General features: G+C 46.0%; 1 protein-coding gene across 1 annotated transcript in view; it reads left to right on the top strand.

Annotated features, from left to right (window-relative positions):
- Positions 1 to 3,114: 3,114 nt before the first annotated feature.
- The window catches only part of PLPP3 (phospholipid phosphatase 3), a 44,492-nt gene continuing 21,820 nt past the window's right edge, over positions 3,115 to 25,786 (top strand). The window contains exon 1 of the mRNA XM_086462995.1: positions 3,115 to 3,253. Coding sequence (XP_086319121.1) covers positions 3,115 to 3,253 — 139 coding nt within the window. The remainder of the gene's footprint in view (positions 3,254 to 25,786) is intronic.

Below are 25,786 nucleotides of genomic sequence, written 5' to 3'. Positions count from 1 at the left end.
GAAAAGACCTTTAAGATCATCAAGTCCAACCATTAACGTAGCACTGCCAAGTCCACCACTAAACCATGTCCCTAAATGCCACAAAAAATAACCCAGTTAATGTTTAAATCTGGGCAAGAACAAGTGTTAGTGCAAATGTTTTGTCTTCATATAGGTTATATCAGTGCTTCATTCCTTGTTCACCAGAAGTCTGGTCCAGCTGAGACAGGAGGGTGGTGAAAATGCGAGATCGGTTGGTCTCCAAAAAGGCAGGGCAAAATTCACTAGTAACATAAACTCAATTCGTTCAGTTGATCTATACAAAGAAAAACCTCAGTCCATACTAGGAATTCGGACTCTGAAAGGAAAAGCTGTGCCCTAAAAGGATAGCTGTTGTATTGTGTATTCCATAATTGCACTTATGAATAAAAAATTAATTATTGCCAATGAATCTCTTGCATATTATTGACAAAGGCACAGAAGCTTTTTTTTGGCGCTGCTGACTTACTCATTGTCAAGTGTGAACTGAGCAATTGTAGTGGCTGCTCCCTTAAGAAATTGTCCAAGATTCAGAGTTATTTGTGTGCCTTGGCTTGCATCAATTAACAGTACAATCTTTTTGTTATGAAAATGCAAACATTAGCAGCCTGAGGGGTCTTGTAAATGCAAATATAAAACTATAATTTCAATTTCCCTTTAAGTACAATAAAGGCTCTTTTTTTGTTTGTTGTTACAATGACAAGTCCCCTTTTTTTTTTTTTTCACTTTAAATGCAAAATCAAATTTAAGCCAGGGAATTTCAGTGGGGATCATTTTCAATCAGCAGTTTTGGGGTTGCGGGGAGTCTGAAGCTGGCTACTGAAAAGTGTGGGCTTCTCTCGCAAGGGCCCGGCTCTGAAGGGTGCAGGGAAGGGTGGATGCTTGGCCCTGCAGCGGAGAAGGTGAGCTGGGCTGGGCAGCGTGCCCACAGCTGGCGCGGGGCTGGCCCCCTCGGCTGGGGGAGAATTCCCATGTGAAGATTCTTTCCACTCACTTCAGGCATCTGAGGAGCCTAAATTAGGCACCCGCACTTCTGCCATGGTCAGGGGAAAAAGAGGGAGACCTTGAGATGCATCCTCCAGGGGCAGCTTGGCCCCCCGGATAGGTGACCATCACTGCGGGGCACCGTTTTGAGCCAAAAGTGATGGTTTTGTGCTCAGTGCCATGCAACGATACTGAATAAAAGAGAGCTGTCTCCTCAAAAGTAAGGTGGGAGATGGCACCTGAGTGCATGTCACTGAGACGTAATGAAAGAACTGGAGGAAAGTCCAAGGTCTGTTTTCCCCTTTCTTTTTACACCACACATATAAAAGTAAAATATGAAAACATTTATTTTGCTTTCTTCCTCCCAGGCTGGCCCCAATATGCCCAGGTATGTGTCTAAACAGACTCCTGGAAAACCTGCCCTTGCCAAGGCGCAGTCTAGCATTTGGGTTATAGTCTGCAGCTCTGTGAAAAAGCAGTGGGGAAGCATGTTCTTGCTGGGGGGTCCTACCTGCCCTCCCTGCCTGTCCGCCTGCCTCCACAGGCAGAGAAACACCAGGGATGCAGCAGGACATGCACCTCGGTACAGGATTTGGCCCAACGTTGGGTTGCCATCACGCAGACGGAAGGCTAAGGTCAGATATCAGACCAAAAAAAAAAAAGAAGAAAAGTGGTTAGATGCTGTCCTGAGCAGTTTCCTTTGGTTCTACACACTCTTCCCACCGCCTGGCCACCCTGCTTGGAGCTGCTAGCATCGCGATCCCACCAGCCTGGTTCCTGGGAAACCTTTCTTTTACTTCCCTGGTGATTTTTAATTAGACCAAAGGGGCAATTAACCAACATCATAATCCCTCACCCAATCCTGAATGTTCTCCTTACACTCATTTTATGAAGGTGGCGTTGCTGATGCAGGAGGGCAAAGCTGCTGCGGTTCGGTGGTGGTAGCTGGCAGGTGGGTGGCATGGCCAAACCTATCCTTCAGCCCTGAGCAGGAGCCGGCCTTGCCATGTCGGCCCCATCAGGGCCTGCCAGGCACCGGGGTCTGTGGGTAGCACACACACCGCGTCCCCTCGAAAAGGGCCTCTCTCACTCTCTCAGCACGCTGAGCAGAGCTGGAGGGCAAGAAGAAAAACCGGGAGAAAAATGTTTAAAATTATTTGTTACTGGTTTTCTCCCCTTCACACCGTTACCACCTTTCTGGAGTCCTCCAGCCTCGGATCGGCTGGCTGTTTTCCTTCCCCCTCTCCCATTCCACTCCTCTGGTTCGTGAACGCTAGAGGCTCCCTCCTGATCTGCGAAAAACTTTAGTTCCTGACTCTTTTTTTTTTTTTTTTTAACTTCCCTCAGGAAAAAAATGTGGAGTTAATTATCTATGTAAAATGTCAGATGCAGGAAAGGGGCTGTGCTTACTTGGATATCCCATCCGAGGCGAAGTGACTGATTCCCCCCTCCTTTTTTTTCTTTTTTTTTTTTTTTTTTTTTTTTTTTTCCTAAGGGGTGGAAAGGGCCTCGCGAAATAAAAGTGCAGAAACAAGCCGGTGGCTCCCAGAGCGGCCGGGGCGGGCGCGGCGGGAGCCCCCAACGCAGCGCAGCGCGGAGCAGAGCGCGGAGCGCCGTCGAGCCCACCTGCCCCTGGGAGTCAGCACCGCCCGGCTCATCGCTCCGCACCTTTTCCCCTCGCGTCCTGAGATCTTGATACATATATATAGTTTGTTGGGTTTTTTTTTTATCCCTCCCCCCGGCTCTTCCTCCAGGACTTTTCCACCGCCTTGGGACACCAGCAAACTTCTCCCTCGCTCCCCTCCTTTGCCTGGTGGTTTTGTGCTTGTTTTGGTTTTGTTTTGCCTTTTTTTTTTTTTTTTTTTTTTTTTTTTTTTTTTTTTTTTTTTGGAAGACCCGCCTGCGTTTCGCCTCCCCGTGCCCCACCGGAGAGGCCGGGAGCGGCTCCGGCAGCGCGGGCAGCACCTCCCCGGCGCACCGCGTGTGAGCCCGGCGGCCCGGCCCGGCCCGGCTCGGCTCGGCTCGGCTCGGCGCGGCACGGCACGGCTTGACTCGGCACGGCTCGCCTCGCCTCGGCACGGCACGGCACGGCTCGGGCGCTCGCCCCCGATAATGCAGAGCTACAAGTACGATAAGGCGATCCCGCCGGAGAGCAAGAATGGGGGCAGCCCGGCGCTGAACAACAACCCGGCCAAGAGCAGCAGCAAGAAAGCCCTGCTCATCTGCCTCGACTTCCTCTGCCTCGTCATGGGTGAGCAGCCGCGGGGGTTCCGCGGGGCTCCGCGCCCCTTCCCTCCGCTCATCTCCTCTCCAAACACCCCCCCAGCCCCCGGGACTCCCACTTTGGGAAAGTTTGGCGGAGAGAAGGAGGGCGGGCAGAGCTCGGCCGTGCCCCGGCCGCGCCGCTTCCCAAACAAAAGCGGAGCGGGGCGCGGAGCGGGGCCGCCGGCCGGGGCGAGCCGAGCCGGGGAGCGGAGAGCGGCGGCGCCGCGGGCCGGGCTGGGGAGCGCGTCCCGTCGGGGTCATAGCGGGGCTGGCGGCGGGGGGCGGGGGTAGCGGGGCAGCTGGCTGTCGGTGCAGAGAGGTGGGCACAGCCCCCCGCCCCCCCCCCCGTTTACTGGTGATGATTATTATTTTACTTATCGTTTCCCCCTACTGCCATGGCCTGACCTGGTGCTGGGACACACACAAGGAGGGCGGGGGTGGGGGGGCAGCCGGACCGCCGGCGGTACACAGGGGGCACTGTGGGCTCGGAGATGCGCCCCCGGAGTCGCCCCCCGGGCCGTGCCCCGCACCCCGCGGCACCTCGGTAGGCGGCAGGGCCAGCTCCAGGTGGAGGTAGTGCTCTACGGCTGCGACAAACCCTGCGGCTTGGGTTTCCTCGTATTTTTGTTAATAATGAGAAAAAAAGAGAAACTCTTGCCACTCTGGTTACTTTGAAGTGCTCGGATGTCGGATTTCGCGGTGGTTCTGCCTTTCTTCCCTCTCCCCTTCTTGCACCCAGTGCAGGCATCTCGCTGAACTCATTTCTTTAAAAGATTGCTTTGAAGTGCTCTCAGGCATCTCGTAGTGACTGGCAGAGGTCTTAGTTTGCTCGCCTGCTTGGCTTTTGGAAATGGTATGGCATGTAAGGAAACTGTCAACAGTCTGTCTCAAAAAGATTTTGCGTGCCAGAACATCAACCGTTCAATTGTGGCTGCAATGCTGAATATTTAATTGACAGACACAGGCAGGGGAAATCAACTGGCTTCCAACAAAGAGATTAATAACACAACAGCACGTGAGTTTAATACTCCAGACACCACAGTCTTTAAAACAATTGTTTCTGCTTAGAGCCCATTTTTTAAAGACTGTCAGTTTGATTTAATTTTTATGTAGTTTATTGATCATCTGGTGTATATTACGAGGCACTAATACATTAAGAAGAGAGGCATGGTTTTCTCTTTATATTCCCACAAGAATAGAGGCCAGTGCAGAAAGCTTCGTCTTCTTGTATCTGGAAAAAATAAAAATACTTGATATCCCATATATGAAACTAATGTAAGTAGAAACATAACTAGCTTGACTTACCTCACTTAAACAGAAGGTTAGATTCCTAGTAAAACAACTCCTACAAATCAGAACTTTTAAACCTTTATTTATGCAAGTTTTCTTAACTTCAGGCGTTCCTGGCATGAGTAAGTGCTATTCGAACGGGTAAAGGGTTTTTCTTCCCCTTCTCTAGGCTAAGGGTCCTAAATGAAAAAGCGATTAGTTGACATGTGTTATTCTACTTGTGATAGTTTGGGTAAACAGAACTTAATCAAGCATCACTGGGAAGGTATTGTTATCGGGGAATGATGTGATACAGCGAAACCTGTGGTTGTTGCTTTGTTTCACATTACTACAGGTGAAAATCAGAAAGTAAACAGTTGGTTTGGGTTTTTTCTTTTATTTTTTTAAATTATTTTTGGTGTGAAGAGCATTTGAAAGTAAGAGCATGAATTCAACAGCTGAAGGAAAGTTCAGATCTGGCTGATCACTGGCAGGTGAAGAGCACAGGTGGGACATGGTAAGGGAGGTGACTATGTGATGGATAGCCTGTGATGTGTGTTTGGGGATGGGCTTTTCAAATACACCCAGACCAGTAGTATAGGACCTGCTGGTGGATGACTGGGCATGAGTTGCTGTGAAAGCCAGCTGCCCCGCTTGCAGGAGGCTTGGCTTCCTCTTCTCTCTTGTCTTTTGCTAGGGAAGACTAAGAGCTTACAGTTTCCAAGCACTTGATTCCCATTTTCTTCCTTCCTGAGCTTGCAAAACAAACAAACACTTTGAAGGTGAAAAAAAGGTGCTCTAGCTGAAGCCTGTAAGAAGTTGGACAGAAAGCTGATGGGTATTTACATGTTCAGTAAAAGGAAAAAAAAAAATCCTATGTAAGATAATGAGAAGCGGAATTGGGTGAAATGACTTGTTTTAAGGTGGAGGTGCTTAGTAGAGGTCTTCTGCTGGTGCATGTAGGCACATGGCCAATGGCCTCCAGTACAGTTACACTGAGTTATGCCTCTTGAGCAACTGCCCAAAGGTGTTTGGAGTAGCAGGGAAACAGAAGGCTTTTTCTCATTTGAGGACCACTTTAAGAAATATTAAAATCGGTCATTTGATTTGGAGAGGTCTGTGATGCTGCATTGGCTTCTACTGCAGGTACTGCTTAATTCTGACTGGAATCATTTTTCTGTGGGGGCAAAATGAAAAGAATAAACTATGGCTGAAATGTCTTCCAGAAATGACACGCGTCAGCTGTCTATGAGGTGATAGATATGTACAAACCCTTCTTTGTTTACATACAAATTTAAACAAATTACCCAAAAGGCAATTATCATAAACATCTAAGAAAGTCAGAGTAAGTAAAGCAGAGCTATCAGGAGCTTCCTTCAGCTTTAATTTGGTGTGAGTTGTTAGGAAGATCCACTTTCGTCTTTCATCCTTAAGTACAATGGTTATCTTACAGTAAATGCATAAGGTGAAGATTTGTATCTTTGTTCCTTGGGGACCCAGAGAGAGAAGTCATGGAGCCATTTTCAGGAGTATGTTGCTGGTGGAGCAGGTCAGATGAAGGTCCGCTGAACCAGACCTCCCATTTCTCCTGCTTTTCCAACTTGTGTTGAGTTGGCAGGGAGCTGAATATTTGGAATACCCCTCTCCTCTAATGAGCACACTTGGCACTGACAAATCCCTGGTTTCTTGCATGAGCAAGAGGTTTCATCGCCGACACTGTGAACTTCCCAGAAATTTCATGTCGGCGCTTAACTCTTTTACAGAGGCAGAAAAGAACTGAGTGTGCATTTATTAAAGCAGGTCATCCGAGGGGGGAAAATAACTTTCTCCATCTGCTTCCTCCTCTTGGGAGGGCTCTGTTTAGAGAGTTAGAAGATGCTTCCTGAAATTGTTAGGGCTGCAGACGAGCTTGGTGGTGTGGAAGTGTCCCCGCTGCCCCATCCCTGTCTCACTGGTCACCATGACACATCTGAAAATGTGATTGAGGAGCTCAGCTGGGGGGGCCTGAAGTTGTCCATGCTAAGCCAGTCCATGTCTTTGCATTGTAGAGCTGTGGGGAACTTTCTGAACTGCAAAATAAGTGGTGTGATGGGAGGACCTCTCTCCACCTTCATCTGGTCATCCTCAGCCCAGTTGCAGCCCCATCTCTTTGCCAGAAGCATCTTGCTCCTCCTCCCTGGAGTGTAGAGTTGTTACTGATGGGGACTGGCGTGACCCTGTCTGGGACAGGTCCCACAGGGCAGCTTTCCCTGGTGCCGTGGGGTTTTGCTGCCCAGATGCAGCACTGTGGAGCTGCTGCAACCAGCCACCACCTTTCTGCAGGAGACATGGGCTGGGTGGGGAAAAGCCTCCTGCCCTGACCCTTGAGGTGGGATATTTTGGAGCCTGGCCCTGCAGATGTAGCATCTAGGGTTAAATTTACTCCTCTCAAACCTGCTTTTTTTCCCTTGGCAGGGACTCCCCGCATTCAGCAAGCTCTGAGCAGCCACCTGCGCTCTGCTGACGGGCACTAAGTTGAGCATTTAATCTCGGAAAAGGGGAAGGCTGTGTCAGCAAGGGCAATAGGGCAGATGAAGGTCTTCGGTAGCTTGTATTTGTGCAGCTTGCGCAGGTAGAACGGCTTCCAAAAAGTCCTGCTTGTGCTTTAAAGTAGAAGGATTTCATCTGGCATACCTGCTTTCTAGGCTCGTGGAAATCGGGTTTATGGGAGCATATGTTTCAGGCTGGTGAGATGTAAACTGCACATAATTTACTGCCCTTCTTATTTTCTGTCTCTAATTTAATTTTCTCTCTTCTGTCAATCCCAGTTAATCTGTACAACACAAGTTTTACTGCCTTTGGGAGGTTTTGAAGCAACAGATGGATAGGCCTCATATGACCTTGATATCTCTTCAGCTTTTTCACAAATTTGGCATTTCCTCTTCTGTAGTGAGCTTGATGCTAAAATGAACTTTGAAAGTAAATATTTATGCTAGCAGGACCTTGACATGTTTATGTAAGTGGGGATATAACCTTATAATTTGGGCTAACAGTTTAGATTACGCTTAACTTTCCTCTCCTGTGTAGAAAACTGTGTTGTCATCCTGCTTTCAGAAGCAAAAAGGATTTGAGCTCCACTGGGGCCCTGTCGCTCCATCACGAAAATTGGCGCAAACAGGCCTGGGATTGTCATTTAAGTGTAAGGAGTGGGAGGAATTAAAGATGAGGGATGAGGTTAGAGTTACTTGGATGCTGTAAAGTTGAATTTGATGAGCTAAGCAACTTTGCTTTGTTTGGGTTGGGGTTGTTTTTTTTTTTTTTTTCATTTTTAAGTCTATCCTGCTGTGCAGGGCTCACTTGATGTGTACGCAACATCTTTCTATACACTCCTGAAGAAACTGCTGACCCAACCGTTTCTTATTTTCAGCAAGGGACAACAAGATCCGACTGTACTAAACCAACTGGGCAGTCTCAATGCCTTGGCGTTGTCTTCTCTTTGTTGGGGAGGACTGAGTCCATACCACACGCAAGAAGCTGTGTGGGTGGAGAGTCGTCATTGTGTTTTGAGCATCCCTAGATGGGGTTTGGTCGTTAATGTTTATGTATTGCTTATTTTAATACCTGTACGATCTCTTCACAGCAGCGGGCTCCCTGCGAGGCAGCAGGGCCTGTCTCACGGATAACTGGCCTGGAAGTGCTTTGGCAAAGGCAGGTTTGGAGAGGTGGTGTCTTGGCATGGGGTTGTGCAGTTGTACCCCACCATAACTTGGGAGTAAAGGAGCTTTTTTGAGCCTTGAAAAGTTTCTTATTAAACCAACAGTCAGCATCTAAGCATGATACCCATCCTTAGTTTTGCCCCTCTCTTGAAAGACCAAAGACGACTGAAAGAAAAGATGAGAGAGAAATATTTTAGAGGTGTTTAAAATACAATTTTTCCTTGTGTTGACTTCATGAAAACCAAAAAAAAACCTATCAAGAGCAGGTTATTAGTGACAATTATACTTGAGGTGTTAATTGCAGAACAAGGAAATGCTGTACCTATGTCAGACTGAGTCCTCGGGGGTATAAATCTGCTTGCTTTCCTGAGTTGGTGGAATTTGGCCAGCCTGAAGATGTGTCTCCAGGAAAGCAGAATTATGTGCAACTGCTTCATGGCCAGAAGTGCTTTGAATCCTGTGTACCTGCTGCTGAGACAGGCAGGAGATGGGATCACAATTACAGTAGATGACATTTTTTTTAATTGTCTGTTTGTAGTGAGCACAGAAAATAATATAAACATTGCTCCCAGATCAAACAGATTATTTTTATACCCTTTAAATGTCAATTTCATATGCATGCCTTTCTTAGGCTGCTTTGGTCTGACTTTGTTTGTCTAGATACAGGCTGACGGTGTATCCTCCAGATGCAAGTGTCTGTGTATACCACCGAAAGATGGTTTGCATACCACAGTTGGGGAACCCGTGCTGCACGGGCAGAGTCTTGCAAAGCAGGGCTCTTCTTAGTGCCTGCATCTGAGATCGGAAGGGTGTTTGCATGCCTCCATGTCTGTCTGAAATGACTTAGAAGAGGGGGAGAAAAAAGCCCCAGCTCTGCTCTGTAGCTCGTTCTGGCGGAGCAGGCTCCATCCTCTCCATTTCATTCATACAATGCTCCCACTTCATCCATGGTAATCCAGAAGGGACCGTTGTGGTCACCCAGTCTGCCTGTGCCTCGAACAAGGGCATGCCTGTTGAAGGCAGCGTGGGGAAAGGCAGCAGCCTTCAAACCTTCCTATCCCAGCATCCACACAGCCGGTGCTGAGAACGGCAGCTTTCCCTGGCCCCATGCATCCTTGAGATGCTGTGTCGTGGTGCGGGGGGCAGCAGGGAAACCCCCTCCCCAGATGCAGCTTTCTCTCCCACGCAGCAGGATACCAGCTGGGGTTTTAGTACAAGTGCTGTCATATTATTTTTTATTCTTTCTTTCCTTTTGTTCTGTCTTAGGGCCCTGGCTTCTGCAGTTGTGTTGGGGTTTTTTTCATAGGTCAGGTTTCATATTTCAAAAAAAAAACATAGAGGTGTCTTGAAAATGAGAATCAAGTGAATGATAAAAAAAAAGAGGTGAGTTGAAATAATCCAGCATTTATTCTGTAATTGTAAAGTCTGAAGTCAGTCTTCTGAATATACTTCGTGAAGACTTCCTGTGAAGACGGCCTGAGAGTTGGGGTTGTTCAGCTTAGAGAAGGCTCTGGGGAGACCTTATAGTGACCTTCTAGTACTTAAAGGGGGCCTACAGCAAAGCTGGAGAGGGACTTTTTACAAGGGCATGTAGTGATAGGACAAAGGGTAATGGCTTTAAACTGAAAGAGGGTAGATTTAGATTAGATATTAAGAAGCAGCTCTTTACTGTGAGGGTGGTGAGGCACTGGCACAGGTTGCCTAGCAAAGCTGTGGATGCCCCCTCCCTGGAAGTGTTCAAGGCCAGGTTGGATGGAGCTTTGAGAAGCTTGGTCTAGTGGAAGGTGTCCCTGCCCATGGCAGGGGATTGGAGCTAGATGATCTTTAAGGTCGCTTCCAACCCAAACCATTCTATGATTATTTGAGGGTTTTTTTTCCACTGGCTGGTGTGGTGGAGCTGTGGGACCCCTGGTACAGCAGAGGCTAAAGTAGCCCTATGTGCTTCCCCCTTTGCTAACACGGTGATGCAGGCTACACTGCTGTGTGTGTGTGTGTGGGGGGGATGTCCTACCTGCACCCAGCGTTTGGTCTGGCTTTGCAGATACTTCACCAAAAGTTGGGAAGAGGCTGCCCTGTCTGTCACATATCCTTGTGGATAAGCATGGCCCCTTTCTCAGAAGGACATTCGTATCCCTTTCAAAGGCACCCTATCTATCCCTGTTTTGCTTTCTCCCATGACATCTGCCTTGGGGAAGCACTACCTGCTTCACAATTTTAACAGGTGAAAAGCTCCTTAGCACAGATTGGGTGTCTGTGTACAGGGTTGTGTTGGAGCAGCTGTTGGAAGTTACGCTTGAGAATCCCTTCTTGCCTTTTAGCTGCATGCAATGGCTTAGTTGTAACAGTGGGAACATGATCAGCAGAAGCTGCTCCTCAAGTTAGATCTGAGGAGGCAGAACATCACCAAAAAAGAGGAATTTGAAGTGTCTTCATGCAGCTTTTAATGCAAACCATTGGAAAACTTGCCTTAAGCATAAGTTTGTTACCAAGACAATGTATTAACAAGTTTGAAAATTAGGTTTGTCCTGGTGGTTTACAAAGTATCAGAAATTCCTATAAACTCCGTCCTTTCAAGGTGGTCACGTAAATGGGCTTGTTTTTCACATGCGTTGGATGTTTTGAAGACAGAGGGTTGAAAACTGTCTCTCTGCATAAAGTGAACATCATAAGCAGAACATGTAATTTAACTCCAGAGCTTCTGATACACTGGAAATGCCTGTGCTCTTGATGCCGTGCATTCTTGTTTCAGCATTGCCTCTAGCTTGCATCCATATATGAGCTTGTATTATCTGAGCATATGGTGCTCTCAGTCAGGAGCTACAGGGCTAGGATGGGGCTGCCAGCCAAAGCCCAGATGAAGCTGCAGTTGTTCTGACAGTGCTGGTGATACTGAATCACTGGAGAGTGTTCATAATCCTCTAGTACTTGCCCATAATTTTTCATCCCTAGCCCAAAAAGACGTGACATCTGTGTTCACCATGGCACAGAGAAGCTTGGGAGATGGCTCCAGCCTTTCCAATAAAACATACCAGTAAGTTTAGCCTATACTGCCCAAGAGGCACAGAAAATTTAGGCTGGATTGGCATTGTTGGGCTAACCCAGACCTTGCCCTGAACACCGAAGGGAGCTGTGGCATAGAGGTGTTCTTCACAGCTTTGGGATTTTGCAGGTGGCAGGCCATACTTCTTGGGGCTGCTGGTTGGAGGAGCTGAGAACAGCGCGGTTCTTCCTTCCACAGGTTTAAACAGAAAAAGTGAAAGTTACTGGTTAGTGGTTTTGGGCAGCCATCCCGCTTGAAACAAATGATGCTCCCTCTGAGAGATCGCTTCTCCCAGCAGTGTCAGGGTTGTAGCCTGCTGCTGTGCAGAGGAAGTGACAGGCTGCATGACATCCTGTAATTAGCTTTCACCTGGTTTTACTGTCAATTAGTGAGAATGGCAGCCATTTTTGAAAGCTTTTACATCAATGCCCCTGTCTCTGATCATGGACGTGCTGGAGACAGACATTGCACGCAGATATCAATTGCATTGCTGTTAATTCAGCATGTGCTTGTGCAAAGCTGAGACGTCATCGCATGCCTCCATGTCCAGCCACTGAATTTGAAAGCCTATGTGCCAAATGGGGTCTGCACTGCCTGTCTTCTTGCTGCTCAGCAAGTTATTTATGACCTCCATTTTGCGGTGGTGTGGTGGGCCTTTCTTTAAGCCTGGCTGCAAGGCTAAGCTTGAGGCTGGCTGGAGTGAGCAGCCAGGCCAGCCCTGGTTATCATTCCCACCAACCTGGACAGTGAGGTCTTTGCTCTGGTCTTTGTAGCAGCACGGTGGCCATGGCAACCGGTCCTGCGCACCAAGCACTTTAAGGGCTTCCAAGACTTTTCTGCAAAGCCCACCACTCTTTAAAGTGTTAGTTTCCAAAGGGAGAGTTGAAAAATAGTGGCAAAGTGCTGGTAAGCAGGTCTGGTCAGTGAACGCTGGGTGCATTCATGTTCTGAGTGATGCTCAGAGTAGTTTTGGATGGATGATAAGCTGATGGGAGGCATCAAAGCTCCTTTGAAATAGATAGCTGTGAATTAGTTTGGTATTAGCAGGTTTCTGAAGCTGCTCTTTGATCTCTCATCAGATGGCCTTTGCTTTTTGGGGAGCTGCTTCTCCTTCGATTGCTGGGTTGCAGACTAGCTGAAGTGCCAGAGGCATCCTGTGCCAGCATTTAAGCCCTGCTGCCCTTAGTCCTGCTTGGGCACATGACAGGGTACATTTATGTCTCTGGGAATTTCTAATCTAAGGAGACAGGGAGCATGAAGGAGCATCACCTCCATGCATGGGCAGGGAGCTGGAGCCCAGTGAGGGCACACTTCGAAGGTGGTATTTCCAGTATGGATGCACCTGGGTGTCCAGTGGGGCTTTTGCAGCTACTGAAGTATCTTTAATTCCTAACAATTTCAGTCAAGCTACAAACTTCAATGCTTCTGCCAATCCTGCCAGGCCATCGCCTGCCTGCCGAGGTATCTTTTGAAATCAGATCCTCAGCAAAGTGCAACTGTGGAGGAGGTCTGTTGCTCCCAGGGCTTGGGCCAAAGTGTGTCCCTAGGACATGTGTGCACCTGTCCCGGAGCTTCCCACCTCGATTCCTGTGAAAGCTTCCCCGTGTGGCTCTGTTCCCATGCTTCTGTGTTCTGCGGAAAAGCAAAACGACCTTGCATCACCCATTGCAGCAGGAACTGGCTTGTCTATTCCCAAAATAAGAGCTGAAGTTTTCCTGCTTAAGGATATGAGGGGAAAGGTGCACTGAGACATCTGCCAATTGGTAATGCATAAGACAAATGGCTAATTTTCAAAGGAAGGGCTTGGAGGGGGATTTAGCCTACTTGTACTTGCCAAGCGAAGAAAAAATTCACCTTACTGCCTAACCACAGGAGGCTACGTTTTCAGCAGAGGCTGAGGGGTTTTGTTTAGTTGTTTGTTGTTTGGGTTTTTTTCTTATTTATTACCAAAGTTTGCAGCAGCAGTGACTTATCAAATAATACCATATTTTTCCCATAATCTGGGATGGATATTTTTTCATCTAGCATTCCTCGTTCCTTGACCATCCCTGCAGCTTTAGCATGCAGCTGTCATTCTGCTGCAGCTCCCACAAAGCGGCTGAAAACCAAGGTAACAGCAACATTTTGAGTGAAGGGGATGAAATGTGGAATAGGTTCAGCGTATTTCTTTGTCATTGTTGGAGTCCTATTCAGTCTGGAGCTGAATAGGAGGCTGATTAGCATGTGGAAGCATTTCTAAAGCATTGGGCTGGGAGGGTTGGATGGTGGTATTTTTTGGGGTGGTTTTTTTTTTTTTCCTTAAAGGAGAAGTTTTGTGGCATTTATTTTTCTGACTGAGCTGGTATGAATCTTTGTCAAATGCAAAACCCATGGAAAAGTCAAGTAGCATTTTAGAGAAAGCCTGTTTTGATAAATCACCACATGCATGGGCACAAAGTTTTCTAGTGCCTAAAGCTCTAAGAGCTGCTGCAGGGTCTAGGGATGCAGTGTGTTTAAAACAGCCAGACAAGCGGGATAGTTTGGGATGCATCTGGATTGTGGATATAATATAAGGGACTTTGGTTTTTCTCTGTCTGAAGTTGTCTGCAAAACTGGGTATTGCTTTACGAATGCAGGATTGGGTCCACAGTCTGAAAATCCACCTGCTTAAATGCTCAGCGTTTTGCTTTCACAGAGAAAGATATAACGCTGAGGTCGATTAAAAAGCTAACTGCAAGTGGAAAAACAACTTTTCCCCAGTGAAATTGCTTCAAGTCCCAGGCCTAAGGCTGGTTTCAGAGAAGAGGGTTGATTTTTCGCTTTGGTGTCAGGGGAAGGTGTGGGGCTGGTATTCCTGTTACAGTCCCTTGCTGCCAGATTGTGTCTGCCTCTGAGTGGTAACTGAAATTATTGCCTGGGTGCTAGTTGTGGGTCTGTGCTAGACCCGAGGCCCTGGTACGGGAGTACTCTATCTCCTGCCCTTTGTGTGCTTGCAGACCCCAGGGAGATGGGGAACCCCGTTGCATGCTGAGGTGGTGTGGATGTAGCACACTTGTGCCCCTGAGCTTGCAGACAGAGTGAGCAGTGCAGGAAAATGCATTTAATTTCTGAGTGCAATGAGTGATGGACTGGAGGTTGCACAGAAAGCTCATGGCAGCGGTTTGAGTCAAACCCTCTTGGTGATACATGTATGGACCAGACCCCATGCCTGGGTTTCTCCGATGCCTTGTCTACTTTTCTTTCAAATATTCTAGTTTGAGAGAGGAAAAAAAGTGCCTCTCCAGCTCACTGGTGTGCCTTAATGTAGGCTATTGAAGGCTGATTAAAGCTATTGTTTAATTAAGGAGAACTTAGCTCCTCTGTTCGCAATTCACGATTAAAGGATTGTTTGAAGTAATTCTGCAATACTTCCCCCCCCGCCCCCCCTTCTTTAACGTAAAGAAAGTTCCTAGCACTGTACGTGCCCCAGCACCGAGGTTTTGAACGCTATTACAGGACCGCAAACCTGCTGGCGAATCTGGCCGCTGCCAAAGGCATCTGAACATTAAAAAGCCCTGCAGAGGGGTGGGAGGGAGTTCAATCTCAGGATACGCTGATTTGGAAAGAGAATCCAAACAAAGAGGCTTTTCAGCAGAGGCTGAGGCTTGGCTTCTCTCAAGGGCAGTTTGGGCTTGGGGAAGCATCCGGGAGGCGGCGAGTGGAGCAGGAGTACATGAGCTGGATGCTGCGCGGTGTAAGGTTTCCCAGCACAGCGTGGTTTTGTGTTACAGGCTGGGGAATTGGCTGTAAGCGGTCCACTCTTCTTTTTTTTTTTTCTTTCCTTTTTCCCTTCTTTTATTTCTGTTGGAAACAAAGGGGAGGTTTAGGCTTTTTTTTTTTTTTTAATAAAGGTTCCCATCCCTTGGAGGTTTGGCAGTGCCTCTTGCTGTTGATGCTGGAGGGGGACCTGTTGGTGTCTTCGACCTGGAGAAACCCTTTGCTGGGTCCCACGCCAGCCTCACGGGGACACTTTATTTTGCTCGGAAAGCACAGCCCTCTCACAGGCTCACTGAGAGCACTCTGCCAGGAGCCTGTGTTGCTGAGGGGACAGGCACCTCTTATCTAAGCAAGACCCTTCTTTAAGGAGTGAAATGGGATGGATTCTGGGGCACCTTCTTTGCAGTAGGAGGGGTGTAAAGTGATGTTTTCATCCACCGGGCACCCTGTTCCCACAGCAGCCCTGTCTGTCATGGTGGCATCTCTGAGTGCCACCACGCTCTCGAAGTGCCAGGAAGAGCTGAGCAGGGAGGAGGTGCTACCAACCAACCAGTTGGGTTTTTTTATAGGCGCCAGATGGTTTTAATAGAGGAAAGCTGAACTTCTTATGACCCTTCCCCACAGACGTTGTTTGTTGTTTTGTAATTGTGGCCAGGACAAAACCATGTCCCAGAACCTGCAGTGAGTGTGAGAGCTTGTTGCCTGGTGCCTTCTCCTGCCCCACTGTGAGCACCCCACTGCTGCCCCCACACTCATCTGCCTGCCCTGCCTCCAAATTATCCAGGGGAAGCTGCTGGGCGTGAAAGACTTGAGGCTTTCCACCGACACCCAGTTAAAGAGATTAGCAAGAGTACAAATTGGAGAAAACCGAAACATCTAAAACCAAAGCGCAAGGAAGCCATAAAATGCAGGGCCATGTTTTCCCTTCTAGTTGATTAAAAATTCTCCTAATAAGCAAGAAAACTTTCAAGGCTGGACAAGACCTGTATTGTGGCAAATGCAGTTTATTAGAAGGATAAAGTGGTGCAAATGTTGGGTTGTTCTCGCAGCCCTTCTGGTGTTGAGTTATCCCGCAGGGCTGAAGGCATTTTGCAATGGTATGGGAGCAAGAAGTGTGATGGAGAAACTACTTCTCCTATGGAAAGAGTAAAATGTATGGAAATGAGGTGTCTGGAGGGGAGAGTGGGAGACTTGCGTGTCTGCATGCTGAACAACTGTCAGAAAAATTAACATAGAAACTGTCTGTTTGGGAAATCTGTATAAAAAAGATAAAGGAAGAAGAGCAAAAGTTATCAAATTACTGCTAATGAACGTCTCTGGGTGTTATATGTATATCCATAATGCATCCAAACCCATGATTTTTGAGTGCGTAATTGTCCTGTGGCTCTTACCTTTGGGAGTAATCTTACATCAAGGCCGACCATGTCTGCAAATTCCCTCTTGTGGCCCCTGTGTCCAAACTCATTTCTGCCCAGGAGCGTCAAACCTCCAGTAAATCTGAAATCATGCCCATCTCGTGTGACTCTTGTTTCATGGTGGCTCTGGGAACAGGAGGCTACCAAGGTGCTGCAGACCTGGGGGAGAAGTTCAGTGGACTTGCCTTGACTTTTGGAAAGTAGAAGGTCAAGCAGAAGGAAATGGAGGGATAGGTCTCCTGCTCTCCATGGGAAAACCAACAGTGGTGGCAAACTAGTGTACTTGGAGATCTTTTCGAGGTCACTGCTAAGATGCTCCACTGTGCCCATGGTTTCCTGTAGCTTGAGAAATCTGTTTGGGGATCAAACACAAGACAAGAATGAAAAAGCAGGAAAGCAAGAGGCTCACTTCCGTGCTGTTGTGTTTGACTTCCCAAGGTTTTAATTGCCAAAGGCTGCATTGGGAGCCAGCTGGCTGCAAAGGGATGCAGATCTCAAGTAAGAGAAGGGTGGGGTTTTTGGGTGGTTTTTTTTTTGGTTTGAAGATTTAATATTTATTTTCCTGCAGGAGATGCAGCTTTGTATACATCCATATTCTGCCCCCCCCCGGATGAATTATCAGTTTTAGGTACCTGCTTCCTCAGCTTCTCCAGCTGCTGTTGAAGCTCATGCTGTCGTTTTACTGCCTATAGGAGTGAGAGGGTAGAAGCAGTAGGAATGGCAAATACAGAGTCTAAATTGTACCTCATTTTTAGAGTTTTCATCCTTGAAGCAGAAAGTATGCTTTATATGAAGGGAAAGTACAGTAGGTGGTTCAACTTGCAAGCCGTTGGCCCATGCGCCAAGGGATTCATGTGTCTCTGCAGATGCTGGTGCACAGTGACAGCAGGATCAGGCCCACCACTGTGTCGCCTAGGAACAGGCCGGACAATCCCAATTTTGCTTCCAAAACCTGGCTTGTACAATAATTTGAAAAGAGGAAAAAAAGGCCAGCTTAAAAATAATAATAGTATAATAATAAAGCATGGGATATTTGGCACACCGGTTGTATAAATCTTGACATTAGCTACCTGTGAATCATCCAGCAGCACGTTAATTGGTACCCCTCAGTAGATGAGGATTTGGCATCAGGTCTGCATGTAATTACAAGCCACACACAGAAGGACACAGGCAGCTAATGAACTCCTGCCAAACTCCAGCTCCGCTTCTGCGGCTTTTGAAGTTTGCTGGTCTTTCAGCATTTTGTATAGTAAGCACTGAAAGGCATCAAATCACTCCTTTGACAGCATTTAGAAAGGGTTGGTTTGTTGAATAACTAAGTCCCTCCAAACTCCCATCTGAGAACTAGAGCATCTGTAGGCGCCTTTCTCAACGGAGCAGTAAATAGGCTGGAAATAGAGGACACCCCCTACGAGCTGCTGAGCTCCTGCCTTGCTGGCAAGCTTTGGTTGCCACGATGGGCTGCAGGAAAAGAAACTATTTCCATTTAAAAATCCTTCAAGACAACCCCACCAGTGGTATGGGCTTTTTCCCAAGCCTCAAAATGTTTAAAATGGAGGCTGTGCAAAGTGGGTTGCAGTGTGTCACAGGGGTCTGCGATTGCATTGGTGTTACGAGGGAGGTAGTAAAAGGGGTTTGGGAGCGTTTCTGCCCCATGGGAGGGCAGGTTTTCATGATGCTGGGTTTGGAAGGTCGTGGTGCTTTTCCGCAGATGCTTTGTTGCTGGGATTGGGTTTGAGCCCAAGCCTTTCTCCTCCTCTTTTCATGTCTGAGGTGACAAAGGGAGTTGTTGTTGAGATAAAAAGAATTTCATGAAAACCTGCAATTTTCAGGCAAACATACCAGGCAGGTTTCATGGCAGTACCATGGTGAAGAGGAATAATGCAACTTGGTATGAAGCCCTTCCAAAAAAAACCCAACCAACCCTAAAAAAAGGGGGAAACAGAAAAGCCTTTGTCAAAATTAGCCGCAATAAGGAAAAAGGGACTACTATTCCCTTGGGCTTCTTTAACCTTTTTTTTTTTCCCCCAATTTATTCACACGTTCCTTGACAGCAGGGCACAGCATTGTTACAGGGAGTCTGGAAAGGGAAATTGGGAGTTATCCATTTTTGGTTTTAAAAGGCATGGTACATGTTGTATCCCTTGAGTCAGTGTGAATAAAGACTTGGCCATTGCCTACACAATTTGTATGCAGCCCGATTTATACCATCCCCTAAGGAAATGGGGCTATGAAATGTCACCTAGCTGCAAAATGCAGCCATCATGGGGAGGTTTGGGCTGTGCGTGGGAAAGGGGCTGTCGTGACACTGAGTGTGACAAGGTGATGTGTCCACTGTGGCTGGCCCTTGTGCCAGCGCTGGCCCTATGCTTGCAGAAGAGGCTGGTGAAATTTTGTGTGTTGCCATGGCACTGCTGTGTCACCTGGATTTGCAAAATATGCAGTTTCTTAAGGGGATAAAAAACACCCAGAAGTTTGAGGTGGTGTGCAGCGTGGAACTGTGCTGTCCTACCACTCGAAAAAAAAAAAAAAAAAATCTCTGTTTGGCTTTCAGGGACCCATGAATTATTATTCATAGGGTCTCGCTCAGGGGCAGATAAGTCAGGGTAGGTAAGTCCTTGTGAGCAGCACAGGATGGGCACCTCTGTCACTGGGTGATGGCTTGCCCCCAAAGTGTCCCATTCCAAGCTGCTTTCCACCAAAGTAGCTCAAACTTCTGAAGGCAGTGAGGTGGCAGCAAGGCCAAGGCAGCAGCCATCGCACCACCACCTTTCTCTGCAAAGTCCTCCCCTCTGTAATATGAAGCTATTTTAAATAAGAGCATGGTTTTTAATTATTTTCTTAATATTACCTGGCTACTTGTGCAATCTGTTATATCATGTATTGTTATACATTAGAGTGCAATAACTACAATCAAAATACAGAAGAGGGAGAAAAGAGATAATCTCACACCTTTTTAACCCATCAGTGAATAAGCAAAGCCTTACTGAGCTGTGCTCTAGGGAACACTAAGATCAAACCCCCGTCACTTGAAGGACCTTTGGATCATTTCCACCTATGATCATTTTTTTTTGCCTTTCAGCACTGTGTACTGTGCATTATATCCTGGAAACTCTACCAAATCTCGACTACCGAGGGGGAAAAGTTTCATTTCCAGATAATCAAGGGAGTTGTGTAATACCATTTTCTCCTGGGGAACTTCCAGAAAAAAGAAAGGGGGGGGGGGGGGAAGAGGGGTATTATATAAAGCAAGTATATTAAGAGGAAATAAATTATGAATTAAAAGTGATTAGTGAACTTTTAAGGAAGAGGTCAGGAGTGCCTTTTGGACTACAGACTTTTTAAGCTTTCAGTGCTTGTATTTGGTTACAGAGTTATAACCCAGCCTTATTTGTGCAGGTGGCTGCTGCTTCAAATCCAAAGGATTTTGCATTTACAATAGGTACATTGACAGAACTGGGTCAGCAAAGCTACTTGTGGCAGGCTTCAGTGCTGCAGACGTGGTTTCTGCTGCCTTCTGCACAGGAGCAGTGCTCCCCAAAACATGCTTAATTACAGCTGCATTGCCTGGCCAGGATGCTCCAGGAAGGGGGAGAGGAAGCTTGGGAAGTTCAGCAGATGAATTTTTTTTTTTTTTTTTTGAGACATCGGTGTTGACCAGGTGAACTGGCTTTATTTTTGCTTCAAAAGCTGTGTGTCTTTATTGATTTAAAAATCATTGAGAGAATTTTGTTGGCTGCAGTTTTATATTTCCACTCATTCTTGTTAGGGTTCGGCATGGCTGTGCAAAGAGAAGGAACCAGGGCTTATATGTGGTGGTATTTTGGGGCAGTAAGCTGAGATAAGGAGTCTCTGCTTGATGTTTTTTTATGTATTAAAACACTCACAGGCCACAAAACTTTCCTCTTTAATAGAGGTTGATGAAGTGGAGCAGATTTGTTATTATATGAGGAAATATTAGGGTTTACACAGCAAATGTGTGCTAGTGGGATGACGTAGATGAAGAGGAGCAGAAGCTCTACTTGTCCTTACATTGGTTTGGAAGAAAGCTCCTAGATTTCCCCCAAAGAAATGGAGTGTTGTGCCCCTTTCCCTCAGCGTAAGCATTGCTGGGGCTGGGCAGTGGTCCGAGCCCTTCCTCGAAGGCAGAGCCTGGAGGAGTCGTGGTGAGGCAGGGCTCGTTCCAAACCCCGCTGACCGGCAGAGTAAACCGTGTTCGCTTCGTTTGTAATTGAAAACATAATAGTCGCCGCAGTGTATTTTTCACACGATCTGTTTGCCCTCAGTATTGCAGAGTTCACAGGCACATTTTTAATTTTTTTTTTTTTCCTCCCTCTATTGAAGCTGGGTCATCCTAGGTCAGACTTGTCACATCTGCGAGCCCTTCCCAAGCACTTGGATGTGTAGAGGTGCCTCAAAAGATGCTGACACACCAGGGTTTTCGTGGCATATCGCATTTTATTCCTTGCTGTAGACAATGTGAAATGATGGCTTTGTTTCCATCATGTTTGACTGGAGTTGGCTCTGGATTACTGTTGATAATGTCTTTTATATTCACCCGTTCCAGCTTTTGCTGGTTGGCCAGTCTGACTTAAATCTGGCTTACCCCACAAATGCGGAATTTTATATGCATCTAGGTATTGTGGCTTGGATAAGACCTTTTGTTCTTATTAATGCATTTTTTAGGTATTAGAAATATATGTGCACTTTAATATAAAGCTCTTTTAATACATCAGCTCATGCCATACTCCCAGGAAGAACAACTTAACACGCTCCTTAGAATTCCCTTCCCCTCTTTCTTCCTTCATATGTGGTGTTTACCTCTGGAAATAGGTAACAAGTACTTTCTAAAAGCAGTATTACTCCTAGAAAAACCAATGGCGGCACTGCTGTTCATCTGGAGCTCTTGGAGCGTGAGGCTGGCACGTTGTATACCGGCCGCGTGAGTAAGCATTTCTAATGAGGTTTCAAATCCAGAGGAATTTGCAGTGCATGAGAATAATTTGACATTTGGTTTGAAGTATCTGTGACCAAGAGCCTTTCTATAATAATATTCTCCCAGGATGGTTGGGTCAGTAAGCATGCTTCAGGTTGCACAGGGCTATATTTAGTGTAAAGGATGGGTATGTCTCTGGATGATGGGTTTAGGCAGCAGGTAGAGACACCCGTCATTCCTGCCACCACTGTCGGTTCCTTTTAGAGGCACTTCCTAAATACCTCTGCAGCTTGTGGTCATCAATGTTATAGGGTTGTCCATATAGAAAATGAGTATTCTTGGCTTTCTTCTTGTTTGCTGTTGCACTAGCAGGCATAAGAAGTCATCTTGCCCAGCATTCCTGAATAACCAGTTGTTATTAAAAAATAAACAAACAAAAAAACTTGCCCAAAAAGTAAGAACCCAGAAAATATAATCATCTAGGTCAAAATGAGCCTGTATCTGCCCACTAGGAAGTCTCCTGGACTCTGTAGCAGCTGGTGGACCTAAAAATGGTGAGGTTTACGTTGAAGTTCCTATGGTTCATCTGAAATATAGTAATGAAGTGGATTGCAACGTCACCCTTTTAGTAGGCAGGCACAAAGGTTAGTGTGAGTGACGTGGGAGAACATACAGCAAGTAGAAAGTGAACTATTGTCTTGGGTTTTGTGGAAATCAACCCATTGTGTTCTAGGACTTTTCAAAACAGGTCAAGTGAGAGAAATGCAGCATATTCTGATCCTTGTTTATAGGTTCTTTAGTACGCTAAAGGAGGTACCTGTTCTACAGTAAAGTCTAGGGTTTGTTTGTGTGTTTGGAGAATTTTCTATCCTCATGTGTCTGTGTACTGAGAGTGGAACTGTTAGAGTTGAATGGGAGTCTATTTTGCAAACAAAGACATTAGATGTGTTTCCAAAATACAGGTCGATGCACAAAGCAATCTTCTGGACTGATGGAACCAAGGTGAAAAACAATTAAGACTGAGTAGGTAATAAAATAACACAGTTGATGGTACTCTGAATTTCTGATGTTAGCCTAGTTGTCTTCTGTGAATATATGGGCCTCCAGTATCCAGATTCAGTCAAAAAGTTGGGAAGGAGGTGCATCGCTGGTGCTTTCAAGACCTTTAAAAATCCCAACATAATGGCCCAATCCAGTCTGCAGCAGGATCCTTCTTTTGGCTGCTGCTGGGCTGTGAGTAAGATTGCTTGAGATTTATGTTTTGGTTGACCAATCTTCTACTTCTCCTTCAGCTACCCATTTTGTTGGCACTGGTGCAGAATCAGGCCCTATTGTGATTGGCAGCATATGCCTGTTATGATGGAAATGTGGAAATACTTATATTCTTTGTGTTATATATATACACACACAGATAAAATTTAATATGATGTTAACTGGCTTCAAGAGTTGTTCACTCTTGCAGCAGCTGCCAAGGCTCATCTGCAGTGCTGCAATTCTTCTCTAAAAGTTGGGGAAGCCCACTTCTAAAGCCCCAGTAAAAGCCTACCGTAGGCTAATCTAGTTTTTATGCATTTTAAAATATGTACAAATATTGTAAACCAAATAAGGTTTATATGTACCCAGGATTAGCCACTAAGTACTTCAAATAGAAAGCCTGTCTTTTGTAGGTACCCAAATATTTACAGAGTGTCTTGAATGAGGAATTAGATACCCTACTCAGCCCTGCCAAATTATTTAATGATCTTTTTCGCTTATTAAGCTAGATATCTAATCTACCGAAACCTTAAAAACACGCCCAGGGCCTGGACACTGGCAGCCAAACACATCACAGAGTGCTTGTTAGAAATTACCATTGCGTTGTTGAGATAGCCAGCAACATCCCACTGACCTGCAGGGTTGAAAGAAGAAAGATTTAGTGGGGAAAAAAAACCCCAACTGCCAGCAAAACCAAACATTACAAAAAAAAAATAAAACCAGACCATGATGGTGTTTAATTTAGTGCAAAGGTGAAGGTTGGGCTGAGAAGATGAGCGTTGCATGGGTGGGTAACTGCAGAAACTCCTCTTCCCCCTCCTGCTTCCTCTGTGGCTTTTCTGATGGGCAGCAAATGAAAGCTTATCCCTTTTTTAAATTATTTTTTTTCCCCCATTAAATCTGCACAAGCATTAACTTTTCAGACTGTGAGATTCAAAGTGCTATACCCAACACAGAGCCCTTTCTTCTGCCTTTGATTTTATGCACATTTCAAGCTGGTCAAGGGAGTACATGGGGGTGTTGCAATGGGTTTTGTTTAGGTTTGGTGATGGGGTTTTAGCTTTCATGCTGCCAGCCTTCCCAGGATTATTGCCTATTAATTGCCTCTTAATAAAGATGCTGACCAAGGAAAGGAATATTTTTTCCTTGGTGCTAGATTTCCAAACTTGATTGGCTTTATTAAATGGAAAGACAAATAAATTTAAACCCTGCATCGAGATATCTTAGTGTAAGACACTGGCGGTTAGAGGTCACAGAGTCATTTGGACTTCCTTCCAACAAAAGCAACATCATTTTTCAGTGTCCAGCCCCACAGCATCCTGCGGTGCCTCACAAGTTGTTAGTGTCCACACCTGCTCTGTGCTGCGTGGAGTGGGGCTGAGCCCTTGGATGGGGCAGGATCAATCCCCAAGACATATCTTTTACGCTCGTGGTTTGGAGCCCTGTTTGATCTCCTACAGCGTAGTTAGATAAAAGCATATGGTTGGGAATTCCTTGTTCTGTTAATAAAGCAAAAAATCCCCTTTATATAAGGAAAAGTACCCTTTCCTTCACCTTGTGAAGGATGTTACAATTCAGCAGGTAATCTCAGCTGCATCTACCTTTTTTTTGCATGGGAATAAGCAAATCCCTTTGTTTTGTGCTTTGGTTTCCTCTGTCTGTGAGACGGGCATAACAGTGCTACTCTGGTTGCACAGTCCTATATGGATGTGCCAGGGTTGCCTCTATGCCTTAGGGTATGGTCCACATGCTGCTGTGTAATTTCTCAGCATGTGGATACCAGTACTAAGGAGGATGTGAGGCCCTTCTACAGTGATACTAAAGATTTTGCAGTAGGTCTGTACATGTAAATGAGTCGTAGCCACAGACAGATCAGCCAAACAGGACCTTTTTTGGAGAAGAGTGATCATCCCCAAAATCAGTGTATTTTTTTTGCCTACCGTGTAAATCTGTCGCTCGCTTCAGTGTGAGTCACCATTTGTTACTGTTTTCTGAAATGTATCTCTTTGCATTCTCAATAGTTTTGTGCTGTGCGTAGGGATGGGAAGTGGTGGAGGTTGAAAACTTAGCACTTTTATGGGGTTCAGCTGATGAATTTGTAGATGCAAGTCGCTGCAGCCAGGGATGCATAATCTGAATTTCCTATTAAAACACTGAATTGAAGGGTGGACTTGAACAGAAGAGGTGATGAGGCCAGGTGTACCATCTTGATGGTATAACCCTATGCTGCTTGCCTTCCATTTCCAATGGCCTGTGGGCTGTAGCCCCATTTTTGGATACCTTTGCCTCTGGCAGATCTCCTAGCATGAATAATGTCTCCGTGGTGTTTTCCTGAGAGATCGCAAAGGCATCTCTCTCCACATTTAATTTTCTGTCTTCTTCCAAACTTCCCCCTCTAGTGTTTTTGGGGTTTGTTTTGGGTTTTTGTTTGTTTGTTTGTTTGTTTGTTTTCCTGCAAAACCCATTCTCTGGCTGCCTTTTGGCATCGCTACAGACTTCTCTGTGCTGGAGCCCCCTTGCCAAAAAAAATGTGGGTGGTGACCTAGTCATTTAGACAACCCATCCTCCAAGAAATAACCTTGTGGAAGCAGGGCCATCTTGAGCACGATTTACTGTTTGCCATGGGCTGGGGTCTTCTCTTCCATGGATAATGACAGCTAAAAGAGCAGCCTCTCACCCAGCCCTTGAAATCAAAGGCATGTTATGTCTCCTAAGTAATATCCGTTCAGCTATGGAGAGTGTGTTTATGTTTCTCATGTTAAAAAAGAAAAATGAGGGGAGGAGAATCTGAGGTTACTGTTTTGCTGGAAAAATGTCAAGACTTGATTGGCAATATCCCACTAAACCACAAGTTTGTAGGAGAGAAAACAAAACCATTGGTTTTTTCTGAACTATGCCTATGCGCGCTTTAAGAAAATGTATACCATTTAGGTCAGTTATGCTCTTATTATAGCCGTGGCAAGCGTACATATAATTGAAACGTGGAAATACTACCCCATGCTGTTCAATGAACGAAGGGAAAACAAATCTTTATTATTCCTGCGTTCACATAATATATAGGAACACTATTGTCTTTTTTAAGGCCAGTTTTAGCTTTCAGATGTATTTTATTGTCTGTGGGAACATGTGTTTTACAGACCTGTCATGTGAAAGCTATTAACAAGAGGAACTGGAG

This window comes from Leptosomus discolor, chromosome 3 (assembly GCF_034619465.1).
Source record: "Leptosomus discolor isolate bLepDis1 chromosome 3, bLepDis1.hap2, whole genome shotgun sequence".
NCBI lineage: Eukaryota > Metazoa > Chordata > Aves > Leptosomiformes > Leptosomidae > Leptosomus > Leptosomus discolor.
This window is presented reverse-complemented; position numbering and strand designations above follow the sequence as displayed.